At 40.8% G+C, this 25349-nt stretch overlaps 2 protein-coding genes across 2 annotated transcripts; both read right to left on the bottom strand.

Annotated features, from left to right (window-relative positions):
* Window positions 1–1099: 1099 nt before the first annotated feature.
* On the bottom strand, window positions 1100–7547 carry si:rp71-68n21.9 (kelch-like protein 9). Its single transcript, XM_060929592.1, has 8 exons — window positions 7204–7547; window positions 6756–6883; window positions 5115–5409; window positions 4646–4778; window positions 4324–4520; window positions 3350–4196; window positions 2485–2598; window positions 1100–1866 (listed from the first exon to the last, which is right to left on the bottom strand). The coding sequence occupies exons 2-8, from the start codon at window positions 6758–6760 to the stop codon at window positions 1370–1372; spliced, it is 2088 nt and encodes a 695-aa protein (XP_060785575.1). The 5' UTR covers window positions 6761–6883; window positions 7204–7547; the 3' UTR covers window positions 1100–1369.
* Window positions 7548–9899: 2352 nt separating this feature from the next.
* Window positions 9900–21434, bottom strand: hao2 (hydroxyacid oxidase 2 (long chain)). The gene is made up of 7 exons (XM_060928723.1): window positions 21257–21434; window positions 20906–21057; window positions 20368–20651; window positions 13470–13688; window positions 10485–10643; window positions 10271–10340; window positions 9900–10165 (listed from the first exon to the last, which is right to left on the bottom strand). Exons 1-7 carry the CDS (start codon window positions 21394–21396, stop codon window positions 10110–10112), a joined length of 1080 nt encoding a protein of 359 aa, XP_060784706.1. The 5' UTR covers window positions 21397–21434; the 3' UTR covers window positions 9900–10109.
* Between the last annotated feature and the right edge of the window lie 3915 nt (window positions 21435–25349).

Genomic DNA, 25349 nt, shown 5'->3' with positions numbered 1-25349 from the left:
TTTAAGTCTTCACATTTATTTTAGAACAATAATTTGAACAATTTTACAATAGAACTGAACTGCACTCCTGTTTTTTGGACCTTAAAGTGTGTGTGTGGTGGGGGGAGGCTCCACACTGAACACAGTAAGGTGTTGGGCCACAAAGAGACACTAGAACATCTTCAAAGCATCTTGCCATAGATTCCACACATCTCTGGAATAGTACTCCAGTGATGAATGCCATTCTTACCAAAGGTTATTGCCTCAACTGATGTTTTCATGATGGTGTGTACATGGTGCCTTGTGATGGACCAGCAGCCCATTCAGGGTGCATTCGTACCTCACATGCAGTGTTCTTAGAATAGGCTGTTGCTATTGCTTTAATGAAACATTCAGCAATAGAAGACATGATACATTATCATCACAGCTTCAGCTAGTTCTGTAGATCATCACAGCCATGATGTTATTTGCACAACACCCCAGATAAAATGCGCATTTGACCTATATCTGGCTGTAATCTGGTTAATTTGGCCAAGATATGGTATGGATAAATAAACTTGGGCTAAACCTGAACCATGAATGTACAATATATATTATAGAATAATCAATCATTTAGTTATCATGTTTGGTTTGTCCAGATGATTATGTTCTTTGAACACTGCATTACTTAAGCAAAATTTCCCAACTTCTATAGAAAGTACATTTAACGGTCTGATGAACTGGCAACTCTAAATTGCCCTTTATTAAACTGTGTATGGCATCTTACTTTTCTTCTGCATCTGACCAAAACAGGTTACAGGGTATAAAGCTGTATGTTATCTTTTCTAATACTTCTTTTCTGATATTGATGATTAACAGCTTGAAGTATTGAAGTAACAGCTTGAAAACCATTGCTGTTCTAGTAGGTACACGCGGTTGTCAGCAAAATGATACAGGAGCCATGGAGCCACAAATAGCCATGCTTTTATCAGATATAACAATCTGTCTAAAATGTTTTTCAGCTAATCAGATTGCTATATTTGAGGGTTTTTTTTTAAATTCCAGTATAGTTTACTGAAATATAGTTCAAAATGAGACTGGATAAGAAGCAGGTCTTTTTTTTTATTATAATGCTATGCAAAGAGTAAAAAGAATAATACACACAATGCACAAACAATATTCACAATTATTCACAGTAGTAGGTACAAAAGCAGATGTCCACATAATGTCCATATGAATCAAATAAATTGGGATTAATTTCATAAAGCCATATTATTGAAAATTATATTTCATATGCTGTTTATACAGAGGCACCTAGTCTAATTCTCAATCACACTCTCCATTCAAATTTAAAACAAATATATCTCAATGTGTATTATTCAAACATGTCAAAACATTTTTCCTGTGTTCCTCAGCTCTTAGTTGTTTGGAGGAGACATTCCTGTATCTGCGCTTCATCTACAGAGCCACTTGGACAATGTACAGTCATGGTGCAAGCACGTATACCTCCTAAAGGCTCCAGCACGTTAAACACCCTCTCCCATTCATCCTTTTCAGGGTCATAACACTGCACAATGTCGACCATACAACGGCTGTTCCAAGAGTAGCCTCCTACGACATAAATTCTGCCTTTAAACACAGCCACACCAACATCACTCTGGCCTCGGGGCATCGGAGCCACTACTGTCCACTGGTCAACTGCAGGAGTGTAGTATTCACAACTGAGGACATCATCATAGTCATTTGTTCCACGGAAATGGTTTCCACCCATAACATAGAGCCGGTCTCCTACTGTGCACATGCAGTGGAGTCCACGGAGCTCCATCATGTCTGCACGACGACTCCACAAATTTGTGTCTGGGTCATAACAAGACAACTCTTTCTGGAAAGCATCTCTTGTTATTCCCCCTAATAAAGGAAGATAAATAATGACATTTAATTTCTTTATCCAAACAAAACTTTGAAGTATTAATGTTGACGTTGCACTAGTGTATTGATGGTTTTTCTTATTGAGTGGTTTGTCAAGCCTCTGAAAGTTTGTACGGTAATAGCTGTCAGCAGGAAGGATGTGGTTAGGAGTGTGAACTAAATGACCTCCCCCAATCACCAAAACCCCCACCCACTCAGGCCTTCAGGCTAGTCATAACTCACATGTATCTGAATAAAGGTTAGTATTTTAGAAAAGAAACCAGCATCAAATATATTCATGTGAAATGAAAATCATTAAGTTTTTAACATTCTCATTCTAAGGGTTTAGGTGTATAGAGTTGCTAGGAACTGTTATTACTGTAGCTTGAAGTTTGTATGAACAAATTTGTATGTTAAACGTTTTATGAAAGAGCTTGGTGAGACAGAAGTAAGTCAAGTAAATACACTTTATGAGCCTAAATTAGTTAGATAATGAACTCCCTTTATCTCCCTATTACTGCATATTTTTCTCTTTGGATTGGATGTTAACTTGATTTTTGGTTTTTAACCAGAAAATGTTGTATAATTAGTCATCTTCTAGAAAACTTTGAGACTTACCTGACACATACATTAGTCCTCCATGTACTGTACCAGCATGGCCATAATGGGGCTCACTCATGGGTGCAACAAAGGTCCACTCATTCTTGCTCAGGTTATAACACTCCACTGTGTCTGTGGGAAAGTTTTCAGTTGACATTTATACAAGTAGACACTGATGTGGCCTTTATCATGATGCTATGAAACTAGAGTAATGCAAGTTTTAAGGCCATAAAGTTTCAACTTATCATTACGTTACTCATTTTAAAACATTCACTATATGGCCAAAAGGACACCTGACCATCCCCCTCATATGTGCCCAGTCCCAAACCATGGGCAGTAATATTAATTTGAGTTGATCTCCCTCTTTGCTGCTATAACAACTGCTTCTGGGAAGGCTTTCCATTAGATTTTGGAACATAGTTATGAGGATTTGTGCCCATTCAGCCCCAAGAGCATTAGTGAGGTCAGACACTGATGTCAAGTGAGGAGGCCTGGTGTGCAGTCTGTGTTCTAATCCATCCCAGTGTTCAGCGTTCATTGGGGTTGAGGTCAGGGCTCAGCTCACTCGAGTTCTTCCACATTAACCTTGGCAAGACATATATTATGGATCTTGATTTGTGCACAGAGGCATTGTCATGAGGAATGACGTTTGGACCCTTTAGTTCCAGCAAAGGGAAACCTTAATGCTACAGCATGCAAACGCATTCTTGCCAATTCTGCACTTACAAATTTGTGGCAACAGTTTGGGGAAGAACCACAAATGGATGTGATGGTCAGGTATACACAAACTTTTGGCTATATAGTGTATTCATTCTATATGATCTACTATGAAACATTCAGTGACTATGTTAAAATTTAATGATGTTAAATCTCTGAAACTTACCAATCTCGCCAGTGGCGTTTCTCCCCCCAGCAGCGTAGAGCTTTCCCTTCAGAGCACTCAGATGGAAGAATGTCCGCTTCTCGTTCAGGGAGGCCACCTGCAGCCAGCGGTCGAAACGAGGGTCGTACCTGTACGCACTGTCCACTGCCGTCTTACCTTTTGTGTCATAAGTGCTCTGACCTCCTACAATGTAAAGGAAGCCCCCTAAAAGAGCCACTCCATGCTGGTAGCGAGGCACTTCCATTGGCTGGAGGGCCCTCCAGGTGCCTCCTCCTCCTTCCTCATCATACAGCCTAAGCTCCCTGCTCACCACCAGCTGTTGCCTCATCACCCCGCCCAGAGCCAGAAGGTGTGTTGTGTCTGAACGAATGCGAGTCCTCTCTGTTTGGAGCGATGGCTGAAGGAACGGCAGCATCTGATAGTTGCTAGCCTCCAAGAGTAGGTTTACACAAGCTGTGTCGGAACGCATGAATGGCTCCTTGCCTTCCTTTTCCTCATCACTTGTCTCATCAATCTGGTCTTCCTGAGATATCTGTAGGAGTTCAGCAGGGCTCATCAGGGGGAAGCGGATGTGGCGCATCAAGGAGTAGGCCACAGGCCGGCGTTCACTAGGTTTATGTGCCAGCCAAGCACGGGCAGTGCGATAGAGCTCCATCTCTGAGAATCCTTTCAGTGAATCACTTGATAAGGCATGCGCTATGCTGGCCTCAGAAAGCTGCAGAAAATGACCACTCTGCACTAGAGCTGAGAAGTTCTGACAGACAAAGTTGTGTATGTGGGTCTGGACATCATCCAAGAGAAGAGCATTAGCAATGCGCTCAACTTCCGTACAGTTTTCTATGGTGACCTGTCACATGAATTTAAAAAAAAAAAAAAAAGTGGTTCTTTAAAAACAATACACTACACCCCTGTGGAATATGTGATTTTGATGCAGCAGTTTCAGAATTATGAAAACTCTGTGCAAAACCACATACCTCACTGCTAAGTAGCTGATTGCAGAAGTTAAGAACTGGAAGCACTTGGAGGAAACTGGCAGCTTCCAGAGTGTCCTGGAGAGTGCTTAAGTTCAGACTTAGCTGCGAGGTATAAATAAACTCAATAATGTTCTTCAGACCTGTGCTGCTCACTCCATGTAATTTAATTTCAGCCAGCTCCTGTTCCTTCATTCCACCTGCCAGATAGGGGGCCATTTGAGAAATGGATAGCATGTGTTAGAATATAAAAAAATCTGAACTAGTTATCTGTGCACTAAGAACATCCCAATGTTGTTTAGTTCTTTTTATGTTCAGGATTCACCTGTGAACATGGCCTTGAAGTAGTCACTGGCTGATGCCATGATCACTCTGTGAACTGGAAATGTTTCAGTGCTATCGTCAGGCACCAGAGTGACATCACATAAGGTTTTATCACAGCGAAAATGATCCAGACCCTGACAAAACATTACACTTATGGTTAGAAAGAGCTTATGATCATATTGTTCTTTTTTACCCTAATAAAAAAATATGGCAGCAACAACAATTTAATCCTCCTTTGTTTCACACTGCAAAAAATGATTTGTTGTTTTAACTTAAAGTTAGTAACCGGGCTGCATTAAAATTGAGTTCATTGAAACTCGTATAGTAATGAGAACAATGGGACAATCAATTTAGTTACGATGACTTTCAGTGAATTCAAAATTTAAGGCAGCCCAGTTACTAACTTTAAGTTCAAGCAACAAATCATTTTTACAGTGCATGCTTTCATTAATCAAAATAGTATACTTTACCTTCAGTATGGCATTTCCATGTTCTGTGCTACTGAACACCTGTATGTGAGGTTTGGGAGGAATAGTAGGCTTTAAGCAGGCATCAGGGGGCTTTGGAGGGGCCACTTGCTGTTTGGGAGCAGGCTCTAAAGGTTTCGCAGCAGCCTCTGGAGGTTTTGGAGCAGGTTCAGGTTGTTTGGGTGGGGTGGCAGGTGGAGGCCTTTCTGCTTGAGGTGGAGGTCTTGGTGGTTCTCTCTGACTCCTGCTCCCTATGCGAGACAGTTTTCGGTGCAGTTTTCCTTCCTCGCCACTGTTTCTGAAAGAAGTTTGGGTCATTGGAGGCTGAATTCATTTTGATTTCCTTCGATCATTCTTGTACTGGAAACCGTTCACACCCCATTTTAATGGCTGACTAGTCTTATACGACAGATATGATACAATAAGTAATTATCAAGGTTTTCATGAGCTGAGGAAATGCTTGTGTGTTATTGAAAACTCAAAAACACTTGTTACCTTCGTGATTGAGAAGCCTTTTCAGACATATTAAAAAAAAAGGATATGCATGCATCTAATAGTCCAGTCACCCGGAGCTATGCTATAATTCAAGTATTTCTACAGAAATCTCCCAACGGATATTTTACTATAAAGAAAAGATACGTATATTACATATTCACAATTTCATCCTCGCTTAAAGTTAGACAATTTGGTTGGTCCATGTTTATTTTGACCTCACACAATATTCATTGTTCAGGTACATTTTCTCCAAGAATCACAAAAAACAAATGTTGCTTGCATCATGGTTTCCAAAACAATGACCAAACTTTTTCAATCCATAATGTAAGCATCTGGAGTAATTGGAAGAGAGCAAGTAGGGGTTCCCTTGCCAGATAAGACCAAAAGATTAATGCAAAAATGAGCCAAAGCTGGTGCCCACTGCTTGGGATATTTCAGGACATTTCAAAGAAACTCTAGTTGCTTCTAGGGTAAAGCTGGGCTATCAGAGGATCCAAAAGGCAGTGCTGGCTCAACAGCTAAGGCTCTGAACTACTGATCAGAAGATTGTGCATTCTTTTAAACTTGAGCAAAGCCCGTAACACTCCTGAACATCTGCCTAGCTCAACTGCAAGTACACTGGATGAAAACAGCTACCAAATGAGTAAATGCAATACAGTAGTGATTTAAAACACCTCACAAGTCCCAATCTATGTCCAAACTGGCTCATTAACCACAAAGTTGAATACATGTCCGAACACTCAGCACCTGAGTGGTGGTCTATAGAAGTAAGTGTACAAGCAAGGATTAATTAAACAGTAGCATCTGGAGATATTCCGTATGACCTCAGGTTTTTGAAGTGCATCCTCAACATTGTTTTCTTAGCACAGTGTACAAAGAGCTACATTCAACAGTGGCATAATAATTTACTGTGTGTTTCTCTAAGCAATGGGATCTTGGTCAGTCTATATAATCTATCCAATAGCAGTTGCTTTGAGCAGTTGTCATTCATATATAAAGGCTAATCAGTATGAAGGCATTGTCTTTGCAATGCCAAAGTGCAAAGTTCAATAACATTCCATTAATTTATGCCAAATCTTTCAAAGCTTTCCTGTCAAAATATCACGTGATATTTTATGATGAACAAAAATGAACAGAAATAAACCTTACCCCATGTTTGTGAAGTTAAAATAATTCAATCACTTCTCACAGTATTGGTAACAGGTAAGAGAAAGAACTTGTTGTTCGAAAATGTTGTTCTGGGATCACACTGCAAAGTCTTTCTCAGAGCTGAGCGTCTAAAAAAAGGAAGTGAAAGAAGGTTAGCGAGCCCTTGTATGCACCCTACATAAAGAAACCACAAGAACAGGTGTAACATGGCAAGTCACAAAGTAGATGTCCAAAACTTTCACGTTACTGTCATTTACTTGAATACATAAAAACATCATTCACACTTAAATGTGCAATGTCTTTTGCACAACTCATAATTAAATGCTCCCTAAATGCATACATCATATGACAAACCGTTTAGGATAACTAAAAACGATTAAAAATGTTCATATCATCATAGCATTTCCTTAAAGAATGCAAGAAAAGGGTTTCCTACACAAGAACTTACCAAACACTGATATGTTCTGCGATGGTTCAAGGTCTTCTGTGCATCACAGCACCAAGCATCTCATTGCTACTGCTATGAGCTGGTTACCACAAGCCACTTGACTTCCTGTGTCACTTCTCTTTTCTTAGTTTTTGTCTGTCTGTTTGTTGCTCACACAGACACATGCAATATTTTTCTTCCTCTTTTTAATGTTATATTTCTCAAGAAAGTGGTCACGTTTAGCAATTCCGTGTAAATACATTAAGGGTAAATCTATACACAGTGCTGAAGCAGGAAGTTTGATTCTATACTTATTATAGGTGTGTGTGTGTGTGTGTGTGTGTGTGTGTGTACTTCCCCTCACATCCCTATGCCTTTTGCCTTATAGTGGTGTTTCCCGATTCTTTGATCGCTTGCCTTTAGTGTTGACGTGAATCTTTTTTAATGGTGCAAAGAGTGGCAGACCACACCAAAGTTTACAGTTTGCTTTAAATAGCTGTGTAAGAAGAATGGTGTCAAGCACTACATTTATATGAGCTATACCTATACTTATAATACCATCATGGAGTTGACATTATAGAAGCAAACAGAGTCTATACATTGGTTTTGCAGAATGCTTTGCTAAATAATAACTAACATAGCCTTTGATTTGATTTTTAATCCTTAAAACAGATGCCCTCAAGACAAGACATTAAATCATTTACCAGAGATGGATCTGCAATAAAGTTTATTAGTGTGTTATTGATATTGAGCTCCGGGTATTCAGTTATAGCAATTAATGCCAGGTACTGCATCATCCTGACTCACATCATTTTATCTTCATTTGTAATGACTTTCCAAACCCCTTTTTGTCACCAAACCTCTCCATCTATTCATAATACACTGCACAACTAGGTATAAACAGTGTATTATCAGTCTGCACAACATACCATACATAAAACCTACCTTCACTTACCAAACTTTATGATCTCCTGCTACCAAACCAACCTGGCCCTCAGATATCATATATTTTCACACATCACTGATTCAAGAATTAGTAGTCATAGCTGCAGTTTGTGTTAGCTAGCTAATAAGCCTCTATTACAACCCCGATTCCAAAAAAGTTGGGACAAAGTACAAATTGTAAATAAAAACTGAATGCAACGATGTGGAAGTTTCAAAATTCCATATTTTATTCAGAATAGATCATAGATGACACATCAAATGTTTAAACTGAGAAAATGTATCATTTAAAGAGAAAAATTAGGTGATTTTAAATTTCATGACAACAACACATCTCAAAAAAGTTGGGACAAGGCCATGTTTACCACTGTGAGACATCCCCTTTTCTCTTTACAACAGTCTGTAAACGTCTGGGGACTGAGGAGACAAGTTGCTCAAGTTTAGGGATAGGAATGTTAACCCATTCTTGTCTAATGTAGGATTCTAGTTGCTCAACTGTCTTAGGTCTTTTTTGTTGTATCTTCCGTTTTATGATGCGCCAAATGTTTTCTATGGGTGAAAGATCTGGACTGCAGGCTGGCCAGTTCAGTACCCGGACCCTTCTTCTACGCAGCCATGATGCTGTAATTGATGCAGTATGTGGTTTGGCATTGTCATGTTGGAAAATGCAAGGTCTTCCCTGAAAGAGACGTCGTCTGGATGGGAGCATATGTTGCTCTAGAACCTGGATATACCTTTCAGCATTGATGGTGTCTTTCCAGATGTGTAAGCTGCCCATGCCACACACACACTAATGCAACCCCATACCACCAGAGATGCAGGCTTCTGAACTGAGTGCTGATAACAACTTAGGTCGTCCTTCTCCTCTTTAGTCCGAATGGCACGGCGTCCCTGATTTCCATAAAGAACTTCAAATTTTGATTTGTCTGACCACAGAACAGTTTTCCACTTTGCCACAGTCCATTTTAAATGAGCCTTGGCCCAGAGAAGACGCCTGCGCTTCTGGATCATGTTTAGATACAGCTTCTTCTTTGAACTATAGAGTTTTAGCTGGCAACGGCGGATGGCACGGTGAATTGTGTTCACAGATAATGTTCTCTGGAAATATTCCTGAGCCCATTTTGTGATTTCCAATACAGAAGCATGCCTGTATGCGATGCAGTGCCATCTAAGGGCCCAAAGATCACGGGCACCCGGTATGGTTTTCCGGCCTTGACCCTTACGCACAGAGATTCTTCCAGATTCTCTGAATCTTTTGATGATATTATGCACTGTAGATGATGATATGTTCAAGCTCTTTGCAATTTTACACTGTCAAACTCCTTTCTGATGTTGCTCCACTATTTGTCGGCGCAGAATTAGGGGGATTGGTGATCCTCTTCCCATCTTTACTTCTGAGAGCAGCTGCCACTCCAAGATGCTATTTTTATACCCAGTCATGTTAATGACCTATTGCCAATTGACCTAATGAGTTGCAATTTAGTCCTCCAGCTGTTCCTTTTTTGTACCTTTAACTTTTCCAGCCTCTTATTGCCCCTGTCCCAACTTTTTTGAGATGTGTTGCTGTCATGAAATTTCAAATGAACCAATATTTGGCATGAAATTTCAAAATGTCTCACTTTCGATATTTGATATGTTGTCTATGTTCTATTGTGAATACAATATCAGTTTTTGAGATTTGTAAATTATTGCATTCCGTTTTTATTTACAATTTGTGCTTTGTCCCAACTTCTTTGGAATCGGGGTTGTAACTTACAAACACACGCATTGCCTTTTTGATCATAGTCAATTATCTTTAGTGTTAAGGATTTTTTACTGCCCATGTACGTAGTTTATTTGAATGAATAATAGAATATAAACCATTTTAATACATCCATTCTGTGCTCATCAGCCTTTGAGCAAGAAGATAGCCATTAAAGGTGTCTTATAGAGAATGTGCTGGACTGAAGCTTATCTTGATCTCGTCCTTATTCCCTTCTATTTGATCAGAGTTTAGAAATCTGAATGAGGTTCCTGTTGATCTCAGCCACGTTTCTGCAACCTGATAAGACGAGAGACGTTAATAAGGAAAATGAAATGCGATGTACAGTCATTCAGCTTTAAACTGAGAATGAGATACAGTGGACATGATAAGGCTTAGAAGTACCAGATAAGGCCATGGATAGACGGAACTCATCATTTAGAATTTGCAGGACTTCTTTCACGCCCTCTTCACCCTGTCCACAGCAGACATGAGCATCAGTGCTGACAGACCAGGCAGAAATTCAAAACTAAACTGCCAGGAGTCATTAATGTTCATAGCTACAATGTTAGCTTTAACTTCAACATGGACATCCACATATTCAAACACACACAGTTACCTTGTAAGCAAGGCCCCAGATTGCAGGTCTTCCAATAAACACACACTTGGCTCCCAGAGCCAAGGCCTTTACTACATCACTGCCTGTGCGAATTCCTCCGTCCATGTACACCTCGATCCGGCCTTGCACTGTGTCCACTATCTCAGACAAACAGTCAACCTGTTTGCATGAAAGAGAAGGACAAGGACAGAGGGAGGAAAGGAGTAAAAGAGGAAGGGAAAGAGAACTTGTTAGTATTGGAAACAAAGACATCGTTAAAAAAAAGGCTGCATTGTAAAGTAGTAATGTATATGGGTCTGTCTCAGAAACTGGGTACTGTGGGGGTACCCCACTAAATATACTCACAGTCAATAAACTACGGTTTTGAATGGTGATGTTGGTTTTAATTTGAAATAAAACGATGAAAGAAATAATACAGATAAAACTAAATCTTTGATGTGAATACTCTTCAGAATTTGGCAAAAATTCTGCAAATTTGTGGAAAAATGGTGGCTTGACCTGGGACATGATAAATGGTTGACTACATCGCATTCCCTTAAAAAGGTTGTAGTCCACTGAAAAGTCTACAGTTATCACTAATTGCATTTTAAGTTGTAACTTTATACACCTAAGGATTGGTGCGCTCACAGAATAATCATAACCGTAATGAAACATCATGCAAAATATTTTATCACCATTGTAACTCCATTTTCCGCAAACCCAAAACCAATACGATCGTGTGTTTTGATCTAAATGGAAAGCCTCAGGGTCAAGGTCACTACCTCACCAAAAGTAGTAACTTAAAATCACTACGCCATATAAAAATTGTTATAAATCTGTGATTTTTTTTTAATGAAAACTGTGAAGGAGGGGCTTTAATTCTTCATGATGTACTAGTGCATCTCAAAAAATTAGAATATTGTGAAAAAGTTCAATATGTTCCATCAGTTATTTAAGAAAGTGAAAATGTTATATATTATAGACTCATTACACAAAAACTAAAATGTTTCAAGCATTTTTCTATTTTAATCAATATGGCATACAGTACAAAAACATTAAAAAAACCATCTCAAAATATTAGAATATTTCATTTCGAGTTTGAGTAAAACAGTATGAACACAGTGCATCTCTCAGTCTAGTTCAGTACACACAACCACAACCAGGGGAAGACTGCTGACTTGACTGTTGTCCAGAAGATGATCACTGATGCCCTCCACAAGGAGGGTAAGCCACAAAAGGTCATTGCTGAAAAGGGTGGCTGGAAAAGGTGCACAAACAACAGGGATGGCCGCAGTCTTGAGAGGATTGTCAAGAAAAGTTGATTCAAGAACTTGGGAGAGCTTCACAAGGAGTGGACTGAGGCTGGTGTCAGTGTATCAAGACCCATCACGAACAGACATCTTCAAGAAAGGGGATACAACTTTTGCATTCCTAATATCAAGCTACTCCTGAGCCAAAGAGTGTCTTATCTGGGCTAAGGAGAGAAAGAAATGGACTGTTGCTCAGTGGTCCAAAGTCCTCTTTTCAGATGAAAGTACATTTTGCATTGAATTTGGAAATCACGGTTCTAGAGTCTGGAGGAAGAGTGGAGAGGCACAGAATCCAAGGTGTTTGAAGCCCAGTGTGAAGTTTCCACAGTCTGTGATGATTTGGGGTGCCATGTCATCTGCTGGTGTTGGTCTACTATATTTTATCAAGTCTAAAATCAACACAGCCATCTACCAGGAGATTTTAGAGCACTTCATGCTTCCATCTGCTGACGAGCTTTTTGGAGATGCTGATTTCCTTTTCCAGCAGGACTTAGCACCTACCCACAGTGCCAAAACTACTACCAAATGGTTTGCTGACCATGATATTACTGTGTTTGATTGGCCAGCCAACTTGCCTGACCTGAACCCCATAGAGAATCTATGGGGTATTGTCAAGAGGAAGATGAGAAACACCCGACCCAAAAATACAGATACGCTGAAGGCCACTATCAAAGCAACCTGGGCTTCAATAACACCTCAGCAGTGCCACAGACTGATCACCTCCATGCCACACCACATTGATACAGTAATTCACGGTAAAGGAGCCCCAACCAAGTATTGAGTGTATAAATGAATATACTTTTCAGAAGTTGGACATTTCTGTATTGTAAATCCTTTTTTTGATTGATCTTAGGGAATATTCTAATAATTTGAGATACTGGATTTCTGATTTTCGTGAGCTATAAGCCATAATCATCAAAATTAAAACAAAAAAAGGCTTTAAATATTTCACTTTACATGTAATGAATATAGAATATATGAAAGTTTACCTTTTTGAATTAAATTATGAAAAAAAAGGAACTTTTTCATGGTATTCTAATTTTTTGAGATGCACTAGTAGTTATTTTATATGTAAATCAATTTTACAAAAGCACTTGAATTGTAATCAAATAAATTTTCCACAGTGGAGGCCAGATAAAGCAAGATAGTATATTCTTATTAAACATGACAAAAGAAACATTGAGTGTTAGGTAAATGCAAAAAAAATAGTAATATTAGAAAATTTATTTTTTGACCATAATGTCCCAAATGGGGCGGCACGGTGGTGTAGTGGTTAGCGCTGTCGCCTCACAGCAAGAAGGCCCGGGTTCGAGCCCCGTGGCTGGCGAGGGCCTGTCTGCGCGGAGTTTGCATGTTCTCCCCGTGTCCGCGTGGGTTTCCTCCGGGTGCTCCGGTTTCCCCCACAGTCCAAAGACATGCAGGTTAGGTTAACTGGTGACTCTAAATTGACCATAGGTGTGAATGTGAATGGTTGTCTGTGTCTATGTGTCAGCCCTCTGATGACCTGGCGACTTGTCCAGGGTGTACCCCGCCTTTCGCCCGTAGTCAGCTGGGATAGGCTCCAGCTTGCCTGCAACCCTGTAGGACAGGATAAAGCGGTTAGAGATAATGAGATGAGATGTCCCAAATGAGAGACTAGTTTCTGAGACGGACCCAGATAAGCTATGAAACCGCTAAAACCAATGCTGTTTCTCACTGTGGCTGGTCCCCCATCCAGCTGTCGGCCTCCATGGTTGGATACAATGATCCCTTGAACACCATGTTCCACAGCCAGCTCTGCATCCTCTTTAGTCAGGATACCTTTAATGATAATGGGCAGGCGGGTGAGAGACTGCAGCCAGTGTATGTCTTTCCAGCTTATGGATGGGTCCAACGTATTGGATGGAACACCATACTCCTCAGGAGCTGCAGTGTCCTGTATGAGGAAGCATTCAGACTTAACAAGAAACGTAACACACATACACCCACACAAGAACATCAAAACAACAACAAATGAATCGGTCAATACCATGCAATCACATTCAACAAAATTTAAACACAGCTTAAAGCAACATTAGGCCAAAAGAGGTATTTTTTGCTCCTGGGCTCCCCCTACAGTTCCAGAGTATAATTCACTTTCTTGCCACTGTTTGTAAATGCAAGGCACACTGGACAGCTGTACACAAGCACTTGCTTAAGCCAGTATCTCACTGGGCTGTGACAGCTTGCGACAAATTGCGAACGCCATTCACAATAGAGTTTCAAAAGTGTCTTGAAACATTCACGGGGCTTCTCAATTTCCTCGCATGAGTTGCAAAGCCTCGCTCCTTCGTCGCTGAAATTTTGAACATGTTCAAAAAATTTGTGCGACCAAATTTCCCTCAAAATAGCCGCAAAGCCATCACGAACCCTTCTCAAGTCAGCTTCCGTGAGACAGGAAGTGCGAGTGTATCTCACTGGGCTGCGACAGCCTGCGACTAGTTGGAGACACAACAATTGCGGTAAAATATGCAAATATCAATTCAGTGTGATTCCAAGTGAAAATTTGCATATTTTATCGCAATTGTTGTGTCTCCAACTAGTCGCAGGCTGTTGCAGCCCAGTGAGATACTACCTTTACATGCTGAAGGGTACAGAATCAGCAGAAACCCTTTTTTTTCCCCGTGCTCTCACGGAAGGCGGTCACATCTCCTCTCCTCTCCTTTTTTTCCTACTTGTGCTCTTTGTTTCGTCTTGTCTGCCTATACTTTTTTTTTTGAGAGACTCTCTCGCCATTGAATTTCTAAACTTAAAAAGCATGCATTTGATAAACTGGTCTCCTAACGAAATTGGCACAGTTTCTGGGTTCGGGGGAACCCACCTGTCCTGACGGAACGTCTGTGGAGGACACTGAAGATATCTACCTATTCGGAACCATGATTACAGGACTTTTGCTGATTGGATTAGGCATTGCCCTGGTATATCAAGGAAATCAGACAACAGTGACAGCTGTTCAAAGCCCCACAAAGCTGCCCGATATGATTGGAGTGGTGGGCAAAGCTGTTGGCACTTGGACTGTGGACATTCAGAACTTTAACCACAAAATGGTTGTTATCTCGGAGCAGCTTTCAGCTTTGCAAGGAATATGTATTTCGGAGGGCGGCACAGTGGTGTAGTGGTTAGCGCTGTCGCCTCACAGCAAGAAGGTCCGGGTTCGAGCCCCGTGGCCGGTGAGGGCCTTTCTGTGTGGAGTTTGCATGTTCTCCCCGTGTCCGCGTGGGTTTCCTCTGGGTGCTCCGGTTTTCCCCACAGTCCAAAGACATGCAGGTTAGGTTAACTGGTGACTCTAAATTGACCATAGGTGTGAATGTGAATGGTTGTGTGTGTCTATGTGTCAGCCCTGCGATGACCTGGCGACTTGTCCAGGGTGTACCCTGCCTTTTGCCCGTGGTCAGCTGGGATAGGCTCCAGCTTGCCTGCGACCCTGTAGAACAGGATAAAGCGGCTAGAGATAATGAGATGAGACGTATTTCGGAGACCAAATGAAATTGAATTGAACAGAATGGATGAAATGGACAGATATGGACGAGTGGTGTGGACGTGTAAAGACTGCGTCTGTTCGAAAGACCAAACAATCTCTATCTTATCGAGATTCGGCTCCCTGAACAGCACTGGCCTTGATCAAGGCCGTTGCTAGGGGAACATTTCCCCCAGAAGGTCGCTGCTGGGAGACACTCTCACTTCGCATTCCTTCCCCAATTTTCTGCGGTCGCTGTTTTTCACCCCCAGTGTGACAAGCGGGTGCGTGACCAGCGCTGTTGCATGGCTGCAGGAGCGGACGGCTGCTTGCTTGCGCTGGGTTACCTCTCCCCCCCCCCCCCGATTGCCCCCTCCTTCCCCCCCTCAAGTCCCATGTTTTAAAGTGTACTTGTGTTATTGTGTGCTTATATGCAGAGGTTTTTATATACTCCCACACTGTACTCCTGATAGGAGCATAGTGGGGAGGGGGGTGTTCTTTTTTCCTCATGTTACTTTTGTGTTTCTTTTTCTTTTATCCCTGCCTTACTGTCCTGTTCCCCCTCTGTAAGGACAGGTTGATGGTCAATTTCACTGGTAACAGTGACAATAAAGGGTTCATTCATTCAAGAACCATGCTGACTGATAAGATAGAGTAATATTACAGAATTTTACACAAATATAACTGCATTGTTTTATTAATTGTGACATCTGAGATGAACACTAACTGGGCAAAAAGAATAAAATAGAATGATAATGTTCTAGTTTTTCTGTAATACCATGTTTGCATTTTCAGGCCATATACATTGTTTGCTCAGCAATCGACATGATATCGACACATATTGCACAGAATATACACTGGGCAGTGTAATTTGTTCCAAGCTAGCTGAGATCGGTTTGCAAAGCTGCAAGCTTTCAAGGCTTACTTGACTTGAGATTGACAAAGACTGACCAAACATTTTGGCGTGAGAGGAATTTATTTATTAGCATGCTAGCCTAAGACGGGACTGAGGTCAGATGACTTTTGCCATCCAGAAAAACTACAAGTCTCCATGAGACAGGGATAACACTGATAAGGTTACAGCCTGCATCACAATATTTCATAAATAACATTGGCACTCTGTACACTCTGCTGTTGGATTGTCATGCTTTCCTGTTAGCCGTGAGATAGATCACTACTTTACTTTTCTCTTGCATGATCAGCCTTTTTTTTTCCATGCTACAGTCAAAGTTTCCATAAGTATTCCACACAACTCAGAATGTCAGAACGCTGACGTATCTAATCCTGGGGGATGCTAACAGAAAAAGAACAGTTAGTCAATTAAATTAACCTTATAAAACTTGGATGCCCCCGAAACAAAGTAATGCAAACTTGGATGGTAAATTAGCCAACAGAGCTAGACAGCAACTGACATAAAAGCACTTATTACCAGTACCTATGTCTGAGTGTTTTTCGGACATCACCTCGAGATCACGGGCGATTGCTCTAAGACAACGAGGGAGGCTCAGCCTCCTCTAAAAATGACGAACATCGAGTCATAGAAATATATGTGCTCAACCCAACTACAGTGCAAAATCATTCCGTTATAACTTTCCCCAGTTCGCCTAATGTGTGCGTGAGTTTTTCCCCCTCGTGACAGCGCGATGCAGCCCAGACTCAGTGGACTTCAATGGCATTTGGTAGCTCTGCGCTTTCAATCTCAAAATGCAAGACGGTTATTGGATAAATACTGTGAAAACGCCCGCCCACGGACTCCCAGCCTCAGTGGACTTCAATGGCATTTGGGAGCTCTGCGCTTTTCAATCTCAAAATGCAAGACGGTTATTGGACAAATACTGCGAAAACGCCTGCCCACGGACTCCGAGCCTCACATGGGAGGGACATGGCAATGCTTTCCGCGAAGAGACTGGTGATTGGTGAAAGCAGCCGGATATTTTCTTTGATTGACAGCTCGTTTCAACTATAGACAGGCAGCGGTGAATTTCAGTTCAGTCCCATGCGGAATCGCGAGTGCTGTGCAGTGTTGCCAGATTGGGAAGATTTAAGTGCATTTTGGCGGGTTTTGAACATATTTTAGGCTGGAAAACGTCAGCAGTATCTGGCAACACTGGGTGGTGTATTGTAAGAGATCAGCTTACATTTTGATTTAATTCATTACATACGGTTTCTGCCAGCTTTTTTAGTTTGTATATATTTTCATTGTAAATAAAGTGTAAATATAGTGTTGTCAAGTTTGCTATCTTAGTTCCAGAAATTTCGTTTATTTGAGTGACTGAACTTGAACTTGAGGGGGCTAGTCAGCTAGCAAGAAAGCTGCGCACGGAGGCCAAGCATTGCTGATTTAATTTTGGCGAAGCCATTTGCCAGTCTTCCTTTCGAGGAAAAAATTAAAATTAAAGAGCAGGGTAGACCAACGCCTCAAACTGACTTGGTGAAAAAGGTAGGGAATAATACTTGTTCCTTTCAGCTCTCCTGGTACGAGAAAGTGAATTAGCTAACAGCAAGTGACCCACATCAACAACAGTAAATAGGCTACTTTAGTAATATGTCATGGATGGACCAAAAATATAGAATCTATTTAAAATGTTTATGCTGAGTATATTATATTGGAATATATATTTCTCTGGATATGAATTGAACACCGCTACAATTTTGAAAACATTTTTAAACAAAAACAGCCGAGAACATTTCACAGACCTGGATTAAAAGTGAAGGGTTATCAAAATTGTCAATAAAACATTTCTCAGTCAAAATAAGTAAAATATAGGGAAAGTGTCATTGAATGCTGAGGTTCCTGACAAAGAGCTGCTTTCAATAATGATCACTTTTTAAACAACATGCCACAATTTTAAAATATAAAATGTTAAAATATACCCCCCCCAACACCACCATCATGTATATTGGACAGTAGGCTAATGGGCCAAAAGAACCTGTTATTTCACAGTTTGTGACCCTGCCAACAATCAGCCAGATCAGAGGCAAGAGTATGGGCAAAATTGATGTGTTTTTTCTTTTAAAATCTGGAAATATCATAACCGACCAACCTCCCCTGTTTGAAAGACTACCAGCCGCCACTGCTCGAGATGTAGCTAGTGGCTAAACCTCTGTCGAAATAGGCTGACTTGGCTTATGATCAAAAGTTTGCAAGCCAACAAATTTGCTAACACAGCCAGACATCAAGCAAGTGCAATAAGACAACATACAGCAAGGCAGTTAATGTAATGTTTAACAGCTATTCTACGAAATTGAGTTGTACACGAGCTGATAGCCAATGAAGCGTGTAGCGCTGAGTATTTTTATTTTTTGCAAATTCGATAAATAAAAACTTTATACAAAACGTCCAACAAAATAATTTCCGCTTAGAATGTAAACAAACCGGTGAAATGACAGCAGCAATTTGTGAAAAATGCTATAATAATAATTTCTTGAAAAAAAAAAAAGATATGTTCTTATCATCAAATACTTTCATTCTATATTTTGTTGCCTTTTTTGTATTTTTGGGAGTTTTGTTTTCGAGTAGAGTTTTTATTTTGCCCTCGGTTGGTTCAGCAACACACTCCTCCATTTTGCTTTTCTCTACTCATGGTATATGAGCTGATAGCCTAGTAGTAGAGTAGCCAATCAGAGCACGTGACTGCTCATATCCAGTGAATGTGGGTAGAATAATACTTACTAGTCCAACAGAAAGAAGCCCAGCTCAGTATCTGTCTTGCAGACTTTTATCTGTCTTAGCTATTGTGAAGGAAAATTGATGGACGAACATTATTATTCTCTGTGTTTCTGTATGTTGAACTAAAGTGGCTTAGTTACTGAGAAGAGATGTTTTTCCACATGCTGTAATCGCTTTTCTGTGGCCTTGGTGGTAATGAGCAGGGTGCTTGAGTTCGTCCTAACTACGCATCTTCTCATGATGTAACCACCTTTCCTGACCTCGGTGGTGATAAGCAGGGAGCTTGAGCTCTCCCTAACTTGCATCCGCCTGCACATACCAGAGCACGCCAGGTGCACGCTTTAACAAAGCTTCACAGAAAATCTTGAGCCAATCACGTGAAGACACAAGCAGTGAGCAAATGCTTTCAGAGTATAATAGATAACATTCCTAAAACACAACTCAGAGTGCGCGTACTCTCGGCATCAGAAGTGGCGTCTTCTCTTCTTCTCTTTCCTTTCCTATTTTATATATCTGTTATATGATCTACTGTAATAAATGACTGAAAAGACGACTGCTAAGCGTTCTGAAGTGTTTATTAGAAATTTCCATTACACTATCACCAATGAATAAAAGCCAGTCCAATATTTACTCTTGTCCAGTCTTTTGCTTGGTTACTCTCTCTTTATCTCTTCCTGGCTTCCTCCAACAGCATCTTCTTTGGTCTCCTTACCTCGACTGCCATGCTGTCCGTACTGAGAATGCCAATTTAGCTGATTCTTCCAGGTAGCGTCGCTGCCTGATTTTGGAAGGTGCCATAAAACATTATGCAGTTCTCATGGTGCCGTAAAGCATTACACCCTTCTCGCATGAGGTCTCAGGGATGCGCCACCAGAGTTACTTAGTGCTATGACTACCGAACCGGGTACTGACTCAGAATGGAAGACAAGCCGTTGTCCTTATTAGAAGTCAAGGTACCATCAAAATGATTCTGAAGCTGATATTTTAATGTAAAATTCCTGCCTAATATTTAAACAAATTGTTTGCGAGAAATGTAGCTCTAATGTGTGTAAAATGGGTGGCACGGTGGTGTAGTGGTTAGCGCTGTCGCCTCACAGCAAGAAGGTCCTGGGTTCAAGCCCAGCGGCTGGCGAGGGCCTTTCTGTGTGGAGTTTACATGTCCTCCCCGTATCTGTTTATGTTTCCTCCAGGTGCTCTGGTTTCCCCCACAGTCCAAAGACATGCAGGTTAGGTTAACTGGTGGCTCTAAATTGACCGTAGGTGTGAATGTGAGTGTGAATGGTTGTCTGTGTCTCTGTGTCAGCCCTGCGATAACCTGGCGACTTGTCCAGGGTGTACCCCGCCTCTTGCCCATAATCAGGTGGGATAGGCTCCAGCTTGCCTGCGACCCTGCACAGGATAAGTGGCTACAGATAATGGATGGATAGATGGATATATAAAATTAATTACCGGAAACATGTTGTCAAAGTTCTTCACTTTCAGGTGAGGGGGAAGCTTAAACTGGTTGCGGATGTCATCACGACGTTTGCCAGTGTATGGCACGTCGACTGTGAGCACCAAGGCCCTGTAACCGAGTGCCTCCACTCTGTGCACCAGCTGCTCTGATAGTTTGCGGTCACGGTACACATAGAGCTGGAACCAGCGGTAGCCATTTGGAGCTGCTGCACAAATCTCCTCCACTGAGCATGTGGAGTAAGTGCTGGTAATGTAACAGGTGTTCACAGTTTCTGCGGCTGCAGGAGCAGATTAAAAACAGGATGGAGATAGCAAAATACTGCATCAACTCAAGAAAATGGCACCATATCCTGATCTAGTGTTGCTTGTTCTTACATAATAGGAAACAGTCTGACAAAAACCAAACACTGTATTATCATCTTTATTGAAAACAGATTAATCAGTATTGATATACACTGCGAAGTTTGTAATACATTTTACAGTACTAAATGCTTGTGACTTTATCCCAAAACATCTGTATTTTCACACTTACCCCTGGCAGTGGCTAGCTCTCCCTCATGCCAGGCCAAACAATGAAAAGCAGTAGGTGCAATGCCTACAGGAAAGCTGATCTCCGTGCCCAAAATGGTAGTTCGTGTATCACTTATTGACACGTCCCGTAAAATCCGTGGCCTTAAACGGATCCTGGTGGTGATTTCAACCAAGAAAATAACTTTTATTTTTGGATGATTTCTGAAATATTCTGATTTTATTTATTCATTTACTCGTCCAGTTATTTACTCATCAAGTAAGCCAGATGGTCTGTTAATATCAGAGTAGGTAGTTTCTGCAGATACATTCATCATTTTGAAGGAATTTACTTAAAGGGAAAGGTATAAAATACCTTTTGTAGGCCTGGAGGTTGTCATCTCTGGTGCAGCACTCATCTGCTCCAGCTGCATAATAATCCCAGGTAGATTTGGAGAGGTGCTGCTTGGCATACTCCTCAAAATCAGTCAGACACACCTTAGCCACAGTGTCCATCCTGATACAAAATAACTAGTAAAACACACAGGTGTTGGCACATCGTCAAGAGTGGGGGGTTGGTTGTGACAATACTGAATAACAATGTGCAATACCTCTCCTGCTGGACTCCCCCCCCCCCCCCCCCCAAATATTTCATTCTCATCTCATCTCATTATCTCTAGCCGCTTTATCCTTCTACAGGGTCGCAGGCAAGCTGGAGCCTATCCCAGCTGACTACGGGCAAAAGGCGGGGTACACCCTGGACAAGTCGCCAGGTCATCACAGGGCTGACACATAGACACAGACAACCATTCACACCTACGGTCAATTTAGTGTCACCAGTTAACCTAACCTGCATGTCTTTGGACTGTGGGGGAAACCGGAGCACCCAGAGGAAACCCACGTGGACACGGGGAGAATATGCAAACTCCACACAGAAGGGCCCTTGCCGGCCCCGAGGCTCGAACCCGGACCTTCTTGCTGTGAGGCGACAGCGCTAACCACTACACCACCGTGCCACCCCCCCCCCCCCCCCAATATCTTATTCTTTTTTATATTTGTATATGTAAAACTTAATTTAATTTATCTAGAAGTTTTCTCTATGTTCTATTCTCTGTTTATCCTGTAATGATGCTGCTGGAATTTTAATTTCCCTGAGGGAACCCTCCCAAAGGGATCAATAAAGTTTTATCTAATCTAACATATTTTTTTTCATCGCTACTTAAAAAAAAAACATGGAAACATCATCATACATTGTGTAGAAAGTTTGTGGAAAGTTAATGATAAAGCAACTCTTCTTGTTTAATATTTCATAATACTGCCAGTTTTTAACTTGTATTACTCTCTTTGCAAATATCAATGAGAAAACGGCTGAAAATAATTCATTACTAATATATACTGTACATTTCCAACATGTACTGAAGCCAGAAGTGGACTGTAATGAAGTATATTTACTTGAGTACTGTACTTAAGTACACTTTTTGAGTATCTGTACTTTGAGTATCATTTTTTTTGGAAACTTGTGACTTTAACTTCACTGCATTTGAAAGGCAAATATCGTACTTTTCACTCCACTACATTTCTATCAAGGTCCTCGTTACAATGAAACAGTTTTGAAAGTGGATGTTTTTTTCTTTTCTAAAAGGTGATTGGTTTTTTTTGCAGGCGACACTGAGACAGCCTGTCAGTAATCACTAGAGTGAGAGAGAGAACGCAAATAATGCAAGACGCAGCCTTCACATGCCACAGAGGGCGCTATAACACAAAAATACAACAAAGCTCCCAATACCAACGAATTTAAAACTACATACAAGAGAAAGATTTTGGTGAAACAAACACCATCAGAAAAGAAAAAGTCACACATGACTAAAATAAATAAATAAATAAAAAGTCAGTTTTTTCTCTTCACTGCTACACTAGCATGTCAGGTGGAGTTTCACTGACTAGCTAGCTTAACGTTAAACCACCATGATGGCACAGCATGCGTTCATTTTGTGAATTCACATTTCTGTCTTTGGTAACGGCATTAGGTTTTGTAAGTGTGGCAATAATACAACGATGCATTGAAAGAAAATGTGCTTTTAGTATTTAAATGTACTAAAAGCAAGTACTTCAGTACTTGGTAAAAAAAAAAATTGACTGGACAACTTTCACTTGTATCGGAGTAACATCTGAGGAGTGGGATCTGTACTTTGACTTAAGTGATGAAGTTGGGTACCCTGTCCACCTCTGACTGAAGCCTGCAGACACTAGGAAACAGATAAAGACAGTACATTCACTTAAAAGACACACAGATGCTGTTCCTGATATTGGCCACTAGATGGCGGGCAGAGCGCATATTACGAATAACTCACCAAAACAGTTTCTTTCAGACAAAAGAATGAAAATAACGGTAGCGTTATGCAACAGTAACAGTTCTACACGGACGGCTAAATGACTTTATTACTCAGAAAGAAATACTGAACATTAAACACTGAACGGTAAAGTAAAAAAAAAAAGTCTCCAGGCACACTGAAATACACATAATATTCGTTCAGTAAAACGAGACACGAATTAAACAGATGAAAATGTTCTTATGAGTACTGGCTCATAAGCTCCTGAACACCTACATTGACAAAGAAACGCAGTGTGAAAGAAAAATACTCAGTTCAGCTCAAACACCAAATACAACGAACAGTGGACAGAACAGGAAGATTTAAGACCGTGGCTCAACTGTGAACTATGAACTCTGGCATGAAAGCTTTGTTACGCAACAGTTCCGGTTCCCGCCCACTAATTTAATTGGTCGAGCTACAGCAGGGAAAATAAGTATTGAATGACCCAACATTTTTCTCAGTAAATATATATGATGTTACCATGTCGGTAACAACTCAAGTAATTCACACATATACAAAGAAATCAAAACACATACAGTGGTGCTTGAAAGTTTGTGAACCCATTAGAATTTTCTATATTTCTGCATAAATATGACCTAAAACATCATCAGATTTTCACACAAGTCCTAAAAGTAGATAAAGAGAACCCAGTTAAAGAAACGAGACAAAAATATTATACTTGCTCATTTATTTACTGAGGAAAATGATCCAATATTACATATCTGTGAGTGGCAAAAGTATGTGAACCTCTAGGATTAGCAGTTAATTTGAAGGTGAAATTAGAGTCAGGTGTTTTCAATCAATGGGATGACAGTCAGGTGTGAGTGGGCACCCTGTTTTATTTAAAGAACAGGGATCTATCAAAGTCTAATCTTCACAACACATGTTTGTGGAAGTGTATCATGGCACGAACAAAGGAGATTTCTGAGGACCTCAGAAAAAGCGTTGTTGATGCTCATCCGGCTGGAAAAGGTTACAAAACCATCTCTAAAGAGTTTAGACTCCACCAATCCACAGTCAGTCAGATTGTGTACAAATGGAGGAAATTCAAGACCATTGTTAGAAGTGGTCGACCAAAGATCACTCCAAGAACAAGGTGTGTAATAGTCAGTGAGGTCACAAGGGACCCCAGGGTAACTTCTAAGCAACTGAAGGCCTCTCTCACATTGCCTAATGTTAATGTTCATGAGTCCACCATCAGGAGAACACTGAATATGATTTAAAAAAAAAAAAAGGAGAACACTGAACAACAATGGTGTGCATGGCAGGGTTGCAAGGAGAAAGCCCATAGACGTCGCCAGACCCATTTTAGGGTAGCTCCAGCCACCCTATCTTATGGCAAAGCCACCCTATATTTTTTGCCCTTTTTTAAATTATTTATATTTTTATTTTTTTTCCCAAAAAAAACAAAGGCAGTAAAGCACTGAACATGAGCCATCAAGAACGCAAGTTAATCCGAACAACAGTTTCTGCTTGCTTATTTATTGTTTAATGCAATATTATTAATATCGTTATGATTCCTCCTCATTGGCTCTGTGTCAAGCGTCACGTCGAGTGGTAGGCTAGTAGGACTTAAAAAACTACGCGGGCATTCTGCAGCAGGCGCGGTGCGGGCTTCCATTGAGTTGGGTTTGCAGAGAGTCAGAATTCTATGCTTTCATTTGCAGACACACACGGTGAGATTGTAATTTGATGTCAGTGGTTTGCATTTGCTTAACTTTACCTAGGCTATATTGAGTCTTCTGTAGAATGTTTACATGATGATTTGTGAAGCACTTGCCCTCTTCAGTTTGCGCAGGAATGCATGACACCTACCATTGTTTTTTTCACATTTTTGTAGTTTAGCTGGTGAAGTTGCTTCAGCAAGCAATTAAATGATGAAAGCAATTTTAAAATAGAATAGAAATGGTGGGAAGTGTGTCCCCAAGGTGTGATGCTCTTAAAATAATGAATTGACTGACAGCCTTAGTAGGTGCTCTGAAAAATGTTCGGCGCGCGCTGCGCGCGCACAATACCTTTAATCCTCTGGGTGCTAAGCTACCCCTGTCTCTCAAACCTAGTGACGTCCCTGAGAAAGCCACTGCTCTCCAAAAAGAA

Source organism: Neoarius graeffei, chromosome 9 (genome assembly GCF_027579695.1).
Source record: "Neoarius graeffei isolate fNeoGra1 chromosome 9, fNeoGra1.pri, whole genome shotgun sequence".
In the NCBI taxonomy this organism is placed as follows: Eukaryota; Metazoa; Chordata; class Actinopteri; order Siluriformes; family Ariidae; genus Neoarius; species Neoarius graeffei.
Note: the sequence above shows the minus strand (reverse complement) of the source record. Positions and strands in the feature narration are given on the sequence as shown.

Coding starts and splice junctions, on each gene's coding strand:
- si:rp71-68n21.9 (XM_060929592.1), bottom strand. Junction 4,197..4,323: donor ATCAGCTACTTAGCAGTGAG/GTATGTGGTTTT, acceptor TTCATGTGACAG/GTCACCATAGAAAACTGTAC. Junction 1,867..2,484: donor AGGACTAATGTATGTGTCAG/GTAAGTCTCAAA, acceptor TTCCTTTATTAG/GGGGAATAACAAGAGATGCT.
- hao2 (XM_060928723.1), bottom strand. CDS start 21,396: ATGGACACTGTGGCTAAGGTGTGTCTGACTGATTTTGAGGAGTATGCC. Junction 10,341..10,484: donor TCTGGGGCCTTGCTTACAAG/GTAACTGTGTGT, acceptor TGCTGTGGACAG/GGTGAAGAGGGCGTGAAAGA. Junction 10,166..10,270: donor TCTATCCATGGCCTTATCTG/GTACTTCTAAGC, acceptor TCGTCTTATCAG/GTTGCAGAAACGTGGCTGAG.